This window comes from Bufo bufo, chromosome 4, assembly GCF_905171765.1.
Source record: "Bufo bufo chromosome 4, aBufBuf1.1, whole genome shotgun sequence".
NCBI classification, from domain to species: domain Eukaryota; kingdom Metazoa; phylum Chordata; class Amphibia; order Anura; family Bufonidae; genus Bufo; species Bufo bufo.
This window is the reverse complement of record NC_053392.1, coordinates 302,695,816-302,710,503: the sequence shown is the minus strand read 5'-3', so window position 1 is coordinate 302,710,503 and position 14,688 is coordinate 302,695,816. Positions and strand designations below refer to the sequence as shown.

The window sequence follows — 14,688 nt, the reverse complement described above, 5'->3', positions numbered from 1 at the left end:
GATTCGGTGTATTGGGATTATACCATCTCAGAGCAATACATGAATAAAGATTCCTTTAAGAATGTTGTCATGTAATGATCCCAATTGTCCTCGTTTAATATTCCCAACAGGCAAATTTCAGGGTTGCAAGCAACCGAAACCGGCAACAGGTGTGAGAGAAAGGACGTCACTTCTTCCCAAAATGTGCTAGAAATCCACATGGGTATGCAGTAGATGATGCTCTACCCATTCTGTACAGCCTAGTTGGTGTTAGATATATTATTTTATTATCGACTGCTGGCGACACCTGCGATTCTAATAAATCTGCTGTAGAATCTGCTGTAAGCGCGGGTATCTGTCTTTTCCATTTGTCTATTATCGTAAGGGGGTTGGTGCTGACCTTTGCTTGTACTAGATGTGAATAAATTGCCAATACCAATCCTCTGGGTCCCCGAGTTTTAATGACTCCTATTAGTGGGTATTTGGAGATTGTGGTGCTCGCTGTTGGGAATACATTTTGTATGGCTGATCGTAGCTGCAAGTATAAAAAAAAATGGGTTCTGGGGATTTGATGTTTCTGGGATAGCGCATCAAATGTCATTAAGGGTACTTTCACACTTGCGTTGTTTGATTCCGTCAGGCAGTTCCGTTGCCTGAACTGCCTGCCTGATCAGGCAAACTGTATATAAAAGTATGTAATTTTTTCTGACTGATCAGGCATTTTTCAGACTGATCAGGATCATGATCAGTCAGAAAAATGCATTGCAATACCGGATCCGTTTTTCCGGTGTCATCAGGCAAAACGGATCCAGTATTTTTTATTTTTTTTTACATTTTTAACCCCTTATTTCACCTTAAGGACCAGGCCATTTTTTGCAAATCTGACCAGTGTCACTTTAACTGGTGATAACTTTAAAACGCTTTGACTTATCCAGGCCATTCTGAGATTCAGTTTTCGTCACATAAAATGAAGTAAAAAAAATACATTTTTATTTATAAAGAAAATACCAAATTTACCAAAAATTGGTAAAAAATGGCAAATTTCCAAGTTTCAATTTCTCTACTTCTATAATACATAGTAATACCTCCAAAAATAGTTATTACTTTACATTTCCCATATGTCTACTTCATGTTTGGATCATTTTGGGAATGATATTTTATTTTTTGGGGATGTTACAAGGCTTAGAAGTTTAGAAGCAAATCTTGAAATTTCTCAGAAATTTTCAAAAACCCCATTTTTAGGGACCAGTTCAGGTCTGAAGTCACTTTGCGAGGCTTACATAACAGAAACCACCCAAAAATGACCCCATTCTAGAAACGACACCCTCAAGTTATTAAAAACAGATTTTACGAAACGTCGTTAACCCTTTAGGTGTTCCACAAGAATTAATGGAAAATAGAGATATAATTTCAAAATGTCACTTTTTTGGCAGATTTTCCATTTTTATATATTTTTTCCAGTTACAAAGCAAGGGTTAACAGCCAAACCAAACTCAATATTTATGGCCCTGATTCTGTAGTTTACAGAAACACCCCATATGTGGTCGTAAACTGCTGTACGGGCACATGGCAGGGCGCAAAAGGAAAGGAATGCCCTACAGTTTTTGGAAGGCAGATTTTGCTGGACTGTTTTTTTTTTTTAGACACCATGTCTCATTTGAAGCCTCCCTGATGCAACCCTAGAGTAGAAACTCCAAAAAAGTGACCCCATTTTAGAAACTACGGGATAGTGTGGAAGTTTTGTTGGTACTAGTTCAGGGTACATATGATTTTTGGTTGCTCTATATTACACTTTTTGTGAGGCAAGGTAACAAGAAATAGCTGATTTGGCACAGTTTTTATTTTTTATTTACAACATTCATCTGACAGGTTAGATCATGTGGTATTTTTATAGACCAGGTTGTCACGGACGCGGCGATACCCAATATGTATACTTTTTTTTTTTTTATGTTTTACACAATTATTTATTTTTTAAAACAAAAAAAAAATCATGTTTTAGCGTTTCCATAGTCTGAGAGCCATAATTTTTTCAGTTTTTGGGCGATTACCTTGGGTAGGGTATGATTTTTGCGGGATGAGATGACGGTTTTATTGGCACTATTTTGGGGTGCGTGTGACTTTTTGATCGCTTGCAATTACACTTTTTGTGATGTAAGGGGACAAAAAATTGCTTTTTTTTACACCGTTTTTATTTTAATTTTTTTACGGTATTCACCTGAGGGGTTAGGTCATGTGATATTTTTATAGAGCAAGTTATTACGGAAGCTGCGATACCTAATATGTATACTTTTTTTTATTTATGTAAGTTTTACACAATAATATTTTTGAAACAAAAAAATAATCATGTTTTAGTGTCTCCATATTCTGAGAGCCATAGTTTTTTCAGTTTTTGGGCGATTATCTTAGGTAGGGTCTCATTTTTTGCGGGATGAGATGATGGTTTGATTGCCACTACTTTGGGGTGCATATGACTTTTTGATCGCTTGCTATTACACTTTTTGTGATGTAAGGTGACAAAAAATGGTTTATTTAGCACAGTTTTTATTTTTTACAGTGTAAATCTAAGGGGTTAGGTCATGTGATATTTTTATAGAGCCGGTCGATACGGACGCGGCGATACCTAATATGTATACTTTTTTCCCCTATTTTTTATTAATTTTTTTTTACTTTATTTGTGGAAAATGACGTTTTTGTTTATTTTTACTTGAAACTTTTAATTTTTGGGGGGGAAACTTAATGTTTGCTACTTTTTTTTCACTTAATTTTTTGTCCCACTTTGGGACTTCAACTTTTGGGGGTCTAATCCCTTTACAATGCATTCCAATACTTCTGTATTGGAATGCAATTGCCTGTATGAGCAATACAGTGAGTATTACTCATACAGCTTCCTGCCTGTGAGATCCAGGGGGCTGGATCTCACAGGCTCGTCACCAGAAGGCAGCGCGATGCCTTCCTTAGGCATCGCGCTGCCTTCCATGCCATCGGGTACCCCTTACAGCCGCATGGGGACCCGATGGCATCTCCGATCACCGCCGCAACCGCAGGTAAAAGTCGCAAACCGCAGGGGGGGTCACGGGACCCCCTGCGCTTTTAGCCAAGGTGCCTGCTCAATGATTTGAGCAGGCACCGGGTTCCTATCACCGCCCGCCGGGCGGCGGTGATCGGAACTATACATGACGTACCGCTACGTCATGTGTCCTTAAGTACCAGGACAACATGCCGTACCGGTACGTCATGTGTCCTGAAGAGGTTAAAGGTCTGTGCATGCGCAGACCGGAATACCAGATCCATCAATGCGGCAATTAGAATGACGGATCCGGCACTAATACATTCCTATGGAAAAAAATGCCGGATCCAGCATTCAGAAATCATTGTTCTTCTATTGTTAACCATGGTGACCTGCAAAGAAACGCATGCAGCCATCATTGCGTTGCATAAAAATGGCTTCACAGGCAAGGATATTGTGGCTACTAAGATTGCACCTCAATCAACAATTTATAGGATCAAGAACTTCAAGGAAAGAGGTTCAATTCTTGTTAAGAAGGCTTCAGGGCGTTCAAGAAAGTCCAGCAAAGGCCAGGATCGTCTCCTAAAGAGGATTCAGCTGCGGGATCGGAGTGCCACCAGTGCAGAGCTTGCTCAGGAATGGCAGCAGGCAGGTGTGAGCGCATCTGCACGCACAGTAAGGCGAAGACTTTTGGAAGATGGCCTGGTGTCAAGAAGGGCAGCAAAGAAGCCACTTCTCTCCAAAAAAAAACATCAGGGACAGATTGATCTTCTGCAGAAAGTATGGTGAATGGACTGCTGAGGACTGGGGCAAAGTCATATTCTCCGATGAAGCCTCTTTCCGATTGTTTGAGGCATCTGGAAAAAGGCTTGTCCGGAGAAGAAAAGGTGAGCGCTACCATCAGTCCTGTGTCATGCTAACAGTAAAGCATCCTGAGACCATTCATGTGTGGGGTTGCTTCTCATCCAAGGGAGTGGGCTCACTCACAATTTTGCCTAAAAACACAGCCATGAATAAAGAATGGTACCAAAACACCCTCCAACAGCAACTTCTTCCAACAATCCAACAACAGTTTGGTGAAGAACAATGCATTTTTCAGCACGATGGAGCACCGTGCCATAAGGAAAAAGTGATAACTAAGTGGCTCGGGGACCAAAACGTTGACATTTTGGGTCCATGGCCTGGAAACTCCCCAGATCTTAATCCCATTGAGAACTTGTGGTCAATCCTCAAGAGGCGGGTGGACAAACAAAAACCCACTAATTCTGACAAACTCCAAGAAGTGATTATGAAAGAATGGGTTGCTATCAGTCAGGAATTGGCCCAGAAGTTGATTGAGAGCACGCGCAGTCGAATTGCAGAGGTCCTGAAAAAGAAGGGCCAACACTGCAAATACTGACTCTTTGCATAAATGTCATGTAATTGTCGATAAAAGCCTTTGAAACGTATGAAGTGCGTGTAATTATATTTCACTACATCACAGAAACAACGAAAACAAAGATCTAAAAGCAGTTTAGCAGCAAACTTTGTGAAAACTAATATTTTTGTCATTCTCAAAACTTTTGGCCACGACTGTATGTTAAGTGTCAGGGCCTGAGAATGTTTTTTCACAATATTTACTCCAAGATATTTAAGTGTCCACTACCTTCAATCTCTCCACATGAGAGGGGCCCGTCCAGTTTGTTCTGCCCAGAGGCATATATACTGATTTCTCCCAGTTGATTCTTAAACCCGAGAACTCCCCGAATTTATTTATCAATGATACGATATGATATCAAAGAGATACGCTAGGTGATGGTAAATATAGTATCATGTCATCCTATGCAAACTTCTTTTTCCCCCATGGTTATTCCTGTGATGTCAATGCTACTTCTCACCCTAATTGCCAATGTCTAAGGCAAACAGGAGTGGTGACAGAGGACAGCCCTGTCTCGTGCCTCTATGGAGAGTGAAGGCTTCTGATAATTCCCAGTGTATTAATAACCTGCTTATCGGTCTGCTGTGTAAAAGAGTGACCCATTTGAGGAACTGTGGACCAAAACCATACCCTTTCCACCAATGTTTTTAATACTTGGGTGGGGGGCTGTGGCCACTGCGCCACCAATGAAGATAACTCACCCATTAATACAAATACAGGAGGCGGGTGCAAGCTGCAGAATCAAATACCCGGCATACGACCTCTATTACAGGTGCCCTGTAATAGAGGTCGGATGCCGGGTATTTGATTCTGCAGCTGGCACCCGCCTCCTGTATATGTATTAATGGGTGAGTTATCTTCATTGGTGGCACAGTGGCCACAGCCCCTGCCCTCCTCTTCCCCTTTCACTTGTCATTGGTGGCAGTGGCAGCAGCGGCACAGGTGGGAGGGAGAGAGAGACTCCTTCTCCACTGTGCTGCTGAAGAGAACATGGCACGCGCTGAGAGCAGCGCGCGGCATGATCTCTGATACTAGGCTGCGCTAGTATCGTTAATAGGCAAATCCAGGTATCGAATCAATATTGGTACAAAACTATCGATTGGGTATCGGTAAGTCGATACCGGGTGCAACCCTAATTCCAACAACTCTTTCTTTGTGTGTCATTTTTTTTGTCAGTAAGTGTATGTACAGTTAATTCATTTCTCGGGCAGCACAGTGGCATTGCACAACTGGCAACCGGGGTTTGAATCCAACTAAGTGCAACATCAGCATGGAGTTTATATGGTCTCTACGTGTTTGTGTGGGTAATCCAGTTTCCGACCACACGCCGACATACTGATTGGGAATTTAGATTGTAAGCAAGTGATAATAACGTCTGTATAAGCGCTGTGAAATAGGTTGGTGTTATACAAGCAAGAGAAATAAAATTAATAATGAATCATCTTTCCAGTCAAGTATTTGACGATGTGACATTCAGAGTGGCCACCCATCCCATAATATGCTAGGACAGTTGCCAAATGACTAACAAAAATTATTTTATAAAATGTGGATTAAAATGATTCTGACCTCACCAGGCACATTCTGAAGGCCTCTTTCCCTGCAAACACTGAGAAGAACTTCACACGCCCTAAGTGGCTCCTTTTCTGCAGTCATTTTCTCAAAACTTAGAATGGAAATGAAATACAAAAGAATGAACTACCAATAAATAAAGGCAGTGACACCTACAAGGTCACTGAAGTCTATTTGCTGCCACGTGGCAGGAATGAAACAGAAGTGATTCTCGGCCAGGGTCAATGCTTTCATTATATGGACAGTCACACCTTCTTCACAAACATCCTGTCTCTCTGGCCAACAGAGGAACACATAATCCGCAAAAGTCAAAGCAAAGAGGAACATGATGAATTACATATCATACACTATATGACAAAGTAGGTGGATTGTTCAGGCATTTCAACCACAAGCATTGCAGCCAGGTGCATAAAAGCAAGCACACAGCCATGCAATTTCTAAGCCAACACTGGTGTAAGCATGGGTCATACAAAATTAAAGCATATCTACACTTTCAGGATAAATTGTGCCTACATGAATAATACTACTATTTCTAGCCATTATGTGCCATTTTTAGAAGTTCAACCACTCCATTCTTCTCAGGTATCCCTGAGCTAGTGGGTAGAGACTAGCTGCTATAATGTCTCCCACACACAGCACATAAAAGTAGAAGAAACACAGGAATGGGACAGAGCAGTTGTAACTGCACTGCGCCACCTCTACAAGCGAGACAACCCGCAGGTAATTATTTGAAGCAGAAGCTGTACTTGCATAAGCACTGCTACCTCTTCATATGGCTAATCAGTGGAGGTGCCGAGAGTCAGATACCCACTGACCTAATATTCATGACCCATCCTGAGGATAGGTCATCAATATTAAGCCACTGCACAACCGTTTAACAGTACCTAATACCCATGAAACGTGATCTGACAAAAATTAAAAATCTTTAATAAAAAGATGCCATTAAAAAAAATGATATACGAGCCCCAGCCCTATAGCCACTGGTTTCAGCAGAGTCAGGCAACAATCAAATGTGTATGATGGAACGGGCAGGATTTCAATATATGGGAATTTGAGAGATAAACCTTGGTTCTCACTACTGAACTAAAGACGCAGACTTGGTTGACCTGGGCAGGAGAGGAAGCAGTCAGGCAGATATTTCAGTTAAGGACCCCAACAAACAACTCCCCATAATCTTAGCTTTCTGAAGCTGCGTGAGAAGAGGGATACAACATAGTCACCCCTACATCCTGCAGTTCCTAGAGTTTAAAGGATTCACTAAACTTTGCTTGCATACATGAAACTCTTGTTAGCCCAAAAGCATCTCCTGACTCAAGCTGCTTCCCCCTGATCCCTAAATACACATAGACATGCTCAGCTGAGCGTGTGGGGGAGCAAGCCTCAGCCAGGTGTGTGGCGGTGTTTCATCCCCCTTGAGAAAATGCTGTATTTCAGCATACTCGATCCTGCCACTGGAGATAAGCTGTCAGAAGTGCATTCCCTATTGAGAACATGTGCATGCTGGGCTGAGCCACCGCACATGTGTATGGTGTAGTCGCTGTCAGCCAAATAAGCGTTCTGCCAATAGCTAGAAGAAGTGCATGGTCCGCTTAAACCACTAAGGGGACAGGTAAGGTGCAGCTAGGGAATCAATGAATGACCTCAATCACAAATCAGTCCTAAAGAAGACATTGGCAATCCAATCCAGTCTCACTGGAACGCACTTCTGAAACAGGTATTAGGACTATGCCATGGATTTCTATGGATGGATGCAGTTTAGCACAATCCTGACATGTCCGTTTTACTAATTATTTGCATTCCATACTAATATGACCATTCTGGAGCATCTATATTTAAGACTATGTTGTGCCATTCCTCTATTGTTCCTACTAGAAGTTTATGACTGAATCCCCAACTGGGTGTTACCAGCGAGGAAGATGTCCCTGCACCCACTGTACAATCAGTGCTTCCAGTGGCAGCCTAGCCGAGGACGCCCCCACTCCAAGCGGTAACATTGATTTGGGGATTCATTTATAAACAAGCAGGAATAACAGAATACAAAAATTGAGATGCAAGTATTTAGTAAAACAGACATGTCAGGAGAGGGGACAGGTCCTCTTTAACTCAAATACCACACAATATCCATACGTCTAGGTACGTGTACCCTATATTACTAAATTGTAACCATACAGAAGCACCGTTACATCTAACATTAAATAGGTGCCCACCTTACCTTGACCAGTGTGGTCTCAGCCGGGTTATACTGCACAAGTGTTACCCCACCGCATAAGATGAAGACGGAGAGCCACTGGAGTTTGCTAAGGGAGCGGTTCAGCATGAGTACGGTACATAAAGCGGTACACGGAATTTTTAGCTGGTACGTCACCTACAAAGAGAAGGAACCTGGTGATGGACAATAAGAGACAATAACCCCCTTCCCAGCCCAGCTATCATCTTTACAATCCTTTACAGTACAGTAACATAAGTAGACAAAATTATAAAAAAGAAGGGAGCACTGAAGAATAAATTGCCCATTTACTGATCTAGATCCACTTAAGCCTAGGAGGCTTTGTTACCTGGTAAACGGCTGCATCAAGATTACTCAATGCCACGAAGGCCATGTTGTTCTGTAAAGCATATACCACGGACGGCACCGACAGCTTGAGCATCTCCACCGGACTTCCCAAGACGTTCTCTCTTAAAGAGGCAATCAGTCTGCTGGGACTTCCCGTTTCTCTAGGTCAACCATGAAAAGAAATGACATTACAGAGACGATCTATACAAGAGCAACACATCAATGAGACGTTCACACGAGGCCTGGTCCAAGCCAACGATTACTGCATCCATGAGCAGAATGCCATCCATAGCCCCTTGTTAGAAGGATCACTGGATGGGAGACAACTGATTGCTATAGGTCTCTACAACAGTCATATAACGGGGTATGCCCATGACATCGCCACAGCATATCTGATAGATGTACTTCCCACCTCTAGGATCCTTATCTATGTAGCAAGCATGCTGACTGTTTCCGTAACATGAATGGAGTCCTTAGGTGCAAGTGACTCACAACAAAATATCACCATTGAAAAAGACAGACATAGGTGGGGGAAATGTGCACTTTTATGATGGACCCCCGCCCATCTGATATTGATGACCTATCCTGAGGATGGGACATCAATAGAGGATACTGGCCAACCCTTTAAGGCAGGCATCCTCAAACTGCGGCCCTCCAGCTGTTGTAAAACTACAACTCCCACAATGCATTGCTGTAGGCTGATACCTGTAGGCTGTTCGGGCATCCTGGGAGTTGTAGTTTTGCAACAGTTGGAGGGCTGCAGTTTGAGGATGCCTGTTTTAAGGGATAGTCTGGGCAGTCTTTACGTCAGCTGCAAAATGTTCTCCAAGAGCACCTCCAGTCAAACTTGAAACTCCTGTCCTCTTGTTTCCAATCATATTCATAAGGGCGCAGCATTTAACCTTTTCACTTGAAATACTTTTTTTTTCATTAACAAAATTGTTGGTCTACAGGGAAAAATACTTTTTCCCTGTAGAGTTATCCTCCGTTTCAATGAGCCCTTAACTTTTAAGCTGAGGGTGTAGGTGCACTTTAAAGGGAACCTGTCATCAACTTTATGCTAACCTCACTGAGGGCAGTATAACGTACTGACAGAAATGCTGATGTTGGTTCTCGGCAACCACTTACTTATAACTTATAAAGGACAGACCGCTGAAATCAACTCACCTGTCTCTACTTTATTCTGCCGTTAGTATGGGGAGCATGAAGTTGATAACAGGTTCCCTTTAAGGCCCCTTGCAGACGAGCGTGTGTCACGCTGTGAGTCCGCAGCTCAGCTCCCGGCCTGAACTCCCAGCACTGACAGGGTCACATAGCATTATATTGATTTATGATGACACTGACATAATGCTGTTAGTGTTAACCAATACATTCCAGAGCTGTAAGGGTTACATATCATCATAAATTAATATATGCTATGTGACCCAGTCAGTGCTGGGAGGTCAGGCCGGGAGCTGCACCTAAGGCTACATGAACTGTGTATTTTTTTTTTCACCTGGATTCTCATGCAGATACACTGCAGCGTAATACAGTACCGGAAAAGTGAATGAGGCTCGACAAATCTCACGAACACTTTGCTTGTTTTTCCATGCAGAAATAGACCAGCCGTGCGGATTTTGAAATCCAGTGTCATTTCTTTGTGCAGATTTTACCCTTTTAAATGCAAGGCGAGATCCGTAGCAATCTGTACCAAAAAGCACAAGCAAAACAGTTTTTGGTGTAGAACTGCACAAAAATCCGTATGAAAAAACGCATGGACTTGCTAAAATTCTGCACGAATTTCTGTGCGCTTGCACACCAAAACCGCACGTGTTATTTGTGGTTGTGCTGCAGATCTCACTCTTGCATTGAAAAGGGTGAAATCTGCAAAAAAGAACCACACAAAGAATTGACATGCTGCGGAATTCAAAATCCGCACGGCGGGTCAATTTCCACACAGAGGAAAAAAGCAAAGTGTATGTGAGATTTAATCTCTTACACACGGCTAGTACTGTATTACGCTGCGGTCTTTCAGCACGAGAATCCACGTGGAAAAAACTAGTATACTCCGCAATGGGTGCAGGTGGTCGGCCTAAAGGTGTTTTAAGATTTAGGGCTTGTTCACATGACCGTGCCGTTTTTTGCGGTCCGCAAATTGCGGATCCGCAAAAAACGGATGCCGCCCGTGTGCCTTCCACAATTTGCGTAACGGAACAGGAGGCCCATTATAGAAATGCCTATTCTTGTCCGCAAAACGGACAAGAATAGGACAGGACTCATAATTTTTGCGGGGCCACGGGACAGAGCAAAGGATGCGGACAGCACACAGAGTGCTGTCCGCATCATTTGAAGACCCATTGATATTAAAAGGTTCCATATACGGAACGCAGAAAACGGGCCGTATACGGAACGCAAAATACATTTGTGTGAACGAGCCCTTAAAGGTGTGATCCAGTATATGATAATGAAGACTCAGGATAGGGCATCATTATCACATCAACGGGGGTCCAAGTCCCGACACCCTTGCGCCATACATTGTATAGTGAATGTGCTTGGTATTGCAGCTCAGCCCCACTAAACGGTTTCTGTCACCTAAAAAATGGGTATTAAGCTGGCTGACATTAGCGATGTGCTAATGTCAGCTGAACATAACTATATTAGTGCCATCTCACTGCCTGAAACCTTTATTGAGAAAAACGAGCTTTTATAATATGCTAATTAGCCTTAAGGGGCAAGAGGGGCGTTGCACCTGCTCCTAGAGGCTCGGTTTGCCCACCTCTTTTCACGCCCTTCTTCTCTTGATTGACAGGGCCTGGGCAGCGCTGTTCTCCTCCCGCCGGCCATGTCTAATAAGAAAATCTCACGCCTGCGCTGTCCTGTTCAGTATTCGGGGCAGGCGCAGCGAGGGAAGGATGCTCGGCGGATGCTGGCCTCCTCACGGCGCCTGTGCTTAAGACGTCACAGTGAGGAAGCCTGCTGCCGGAGAACGTCCTTCCCTCACTGTCCCGAATACTGAACGGGACGGAGCAGGGGCAAGATTTACTTATTAGACATGGCCGGCGGGAGGAGAACAGCGCTGCCCTGGCCCTGTCAATCAAGAGAAGAAGGGCGGGAAAAGAGGTGGGCAAACTGAGCCTCTAGGAGCAGGTACAACGCCCCCCTTGCACCTAAAGGCTAATTAGCATATTATAATAGCTCGTTTTTCTCTATAACGGCGACAGGTAGTGAGATGGCACTAATATAGTTATGTTCAGCTGACATTAGCACATCGCTAATGTCAGCCAGCTTAATACCCATTTTTCAGGTGACAGTGTACAGTGACGTCACAGAGCTCCGGCCTCTTCTAACAGTTGACCGGCAGGAGTCGGACCCCCACAGATCTGATATTGATGACCTATCCTGAGGATAGGTCATCAATATTAATTCCTGGAGATCCCCTTTAAGAAAAGGGCCTGCTTGTGTACCACACGCTTGACACTGGGAGCTCACTAAACAAGATACTTACTTTGCCAAGATGACTAAACTCAGTAGTAATTTAATAACTTCCGCCACGCAAACCGCTGTGGTAGAAAAGTACATCTCGGTGGTCACTGTTCTTGTGTATCGCAGTACCACCGTGTAGGCAGCAGCCACCAGGGTCATCACCAGCAAGCAGTAGAGCTTGAACACCAAACTGACATTTTCTTCATAGACCGAGTAATAAAACAGAAATAGTTATGTCACTGATAATGTACTGGATATGATGTCACTGCTCGCACAGAGGCCGTCTGCTCCGTCTTGATTGACGAAAACTCGCCAAAGGACCTGTGGCGAGCATAAAGACGTCACCACGGGATCACCCTTGCCTCCTGTGGTTACATCATCAGTGTTGATGTCACAGCGTGTGGCCAGCGTGATCACGTGGTGACGTCATCACACCCACCGCAGGTCCTTTGGCGAGTTTTCGTCAATCAAGACATAGCAGACGGCCTCTCCGAGATCAAGTGGATGAGGTGAGTAAATATATATTTTTTTTTTAACCCCGGATTGACCCCCCAAGCACCTGAATGTGAGTCTCAGATGCCACAATCAGAGTTGAACGTGGCATTTGAGGAGTTAAATGACAGGAGGTGGCGGCGTGATCATGGCATCATCATTGTGCCCGCTCCATGCAATGAAAAGCTATTTGCGACTAATTCGTCACAAATTGAACTTCTTGATGAAATTCGGCGAAGCTGGCGAATCAAATTTTTCTAATCTTTGCTGATCACTAAAGATAGGTCTCTGCCAGGGGTGCCTAGCAGTGATTTATTCCACTCTCCCTATAGAGAACACATGCATTGTCTGCATACCTCAGAGACAATCCGCTCTCTTCTCGTCAGTGTAACGTCAGGCCACAAAATCTGTAACCGGGTCCTCACATCTACCTGCCATTTACAGTACCGCCACCTCTGCACCCCTAGTCTAGCCATCAGTCGACCCCACCAACACTAGATCATACCTCCCAACTTTTTGGACGGTCAAAGAGGGACACTTATGGTCTATTATGTGAAAAGTCCACTTTTCCTGCATATTTATATACTTCGATAGCTTCTTTTTTTTTTTACACAATAGCGCAAAAAATGATCTGCATATAGAGATTTCTAAAATCAAGATGACATCAAATAAGGAAATAATATGCAGCGGGGGCTTTAATATACAGAGGGGAACCAGGGGAACACATTCTGGATCAATATTGTAAATGTAATAATGCAAAACAATTCCTCAGATCAAAAAGAGGGACATTTATGGTGCAAAGAGGGACTTGGGTCACAAAGAGGGACACTTGGGAGGTAGGACTATATTCCAACACTGTCTGCATGACAACTTGCTGCATCTCTACTGGGAACTCGTCAGCATGCAGGTGACACTGCCTCCAACTCTCCATGTCACTGATATCAGGAAGGAGGATCTATAGGAATCAATATACAGATACTAATAGACACGCAGCCCCTGTGCCATGCCCTCAGTGTGCCCTGGCTTACCCCGGCCTGCCATGGTGCCTGCTCGTCAGCTGCTCTGCTTTTACACACTGTGCGCTGCTGTACTACCGGAGGTGACGTCACTGGCAGCTCGCCCCTCCCTCCAGCTCGATGCAGCGCAGCACTGAGTGAGAGAGGAAACCATGACAACCGCGCTTGCGCTCCAACCCGCCGGATAGGAGCGGAGTGAAGGCGCAGGGCGCACGTGCTGCGGCTTCCTACACCTGGAAACCATTGTTTTCTAGTCCAGTGTCAGACCGTTCAGCTCACTGAGGTGCCCTGTGTAGAGGCCTTCACATAGACCGGTATGCCTACCTCACCAGGAAAGCATTCAGCTATTGGACGCTGGAAAAAGCCTCAAATCCCGGCCATGCCCCTATAATGACAGCCATGCTATAACCCATTGACAATGCAGAGTGCCCCCATAACCAGTTTAGACACAGAACCACATGGTCCATCTTATATTATGACTTATCTTACCACAGACCTGTGTATTTCCGATCACTGCCGTGCGGAACAGCGTGCCTGCTGAAATCATTCAGCAGGCACTCTGCGACAATGCCGAGGGGGGTCCTCTGACCGCTGCAAACCGCAGGTCAGTTCAGACCTGCGATTTGCAGCGTTTACGGGTCATTTCGGCGGTGCCAACGGGTCCCCGTGGTGCTGTAATGGGGACCCGATGGCGTGGAAGGCAGCGCGATGCCTTCCGGTGAAAAGCCTGTGAGATCCAGCTGCGTCCGTATCGACCGGCTCTATAAACATATCACATGACCTAACCCCTCAGATGAACACTGTAAAAAAACTGTGCTAAATAAACCATTTTTTTGTCACCTTACATCACTAAAAGTACAACAGCAAGCGATCAAAAAGGCGTATGCCCACCAAAATAGTACCAATCTAACCGTCACCTCATCCTGCAAAAAATGAGCCCCTACCTAAGACATTAAAAAAAATATGGCTCAGAATATGGAGACACTAAAACACAATTTTTTTTGTTTTGAAAAAGCTGTTATTGTGTAAACCTTAGGTAAATTTAAAAAAGTATACATATTAGGTATCGCCACGTCCGTAATAACCTGCTCTATAAAAATATCACATGACCTAATCCCTCAGGTGAACACCGTAAAAAAAAAAAAAAGTGTAAATAAAGCCACAAAAAGTGTAATAGCAAGCGATCAAAAAG

The 14,688-nt window shown here is 43.9% G+C and overlaps 1 protein-coding gene across 1 annotated transcript in view; it reads right to left on the bottom strand.

Annotated features, from left to right (window-relative positions):
• SLC35A1 (solute carrier family 35 member A1) overlaps positions 1–13,606 on the bottom strand; it is a 32,067-nt gene extending 18,461 nt beyond the window's left edge. The window contains exons 1-4 of the mRNA XM_040428745.1: positions 13,509–13,606; positions 12,011–12,188; positions 8,528–8,687; positions 8,185–8,337 (exon numbers count right to left, since the gene is read on the bottom strand). Of these exons, the coding sequence (XP_040284679.1) occupies positions 8,185–8,337; positions 8,528–8,687; positions 12,011–12,188; positions 13,509–13,521 (504 nt within the window). The 5' untranslated portion in view covers positions 13,522–13,606. The remainder of the gene's footprint in view (positions 1–8,184; positions 8,338–8,527; positions 8,688–12,010; positions 12,189–13,508) is intronic.
• Positions 13,607–14,688: the final 1,082 nt, after the last annotated feature.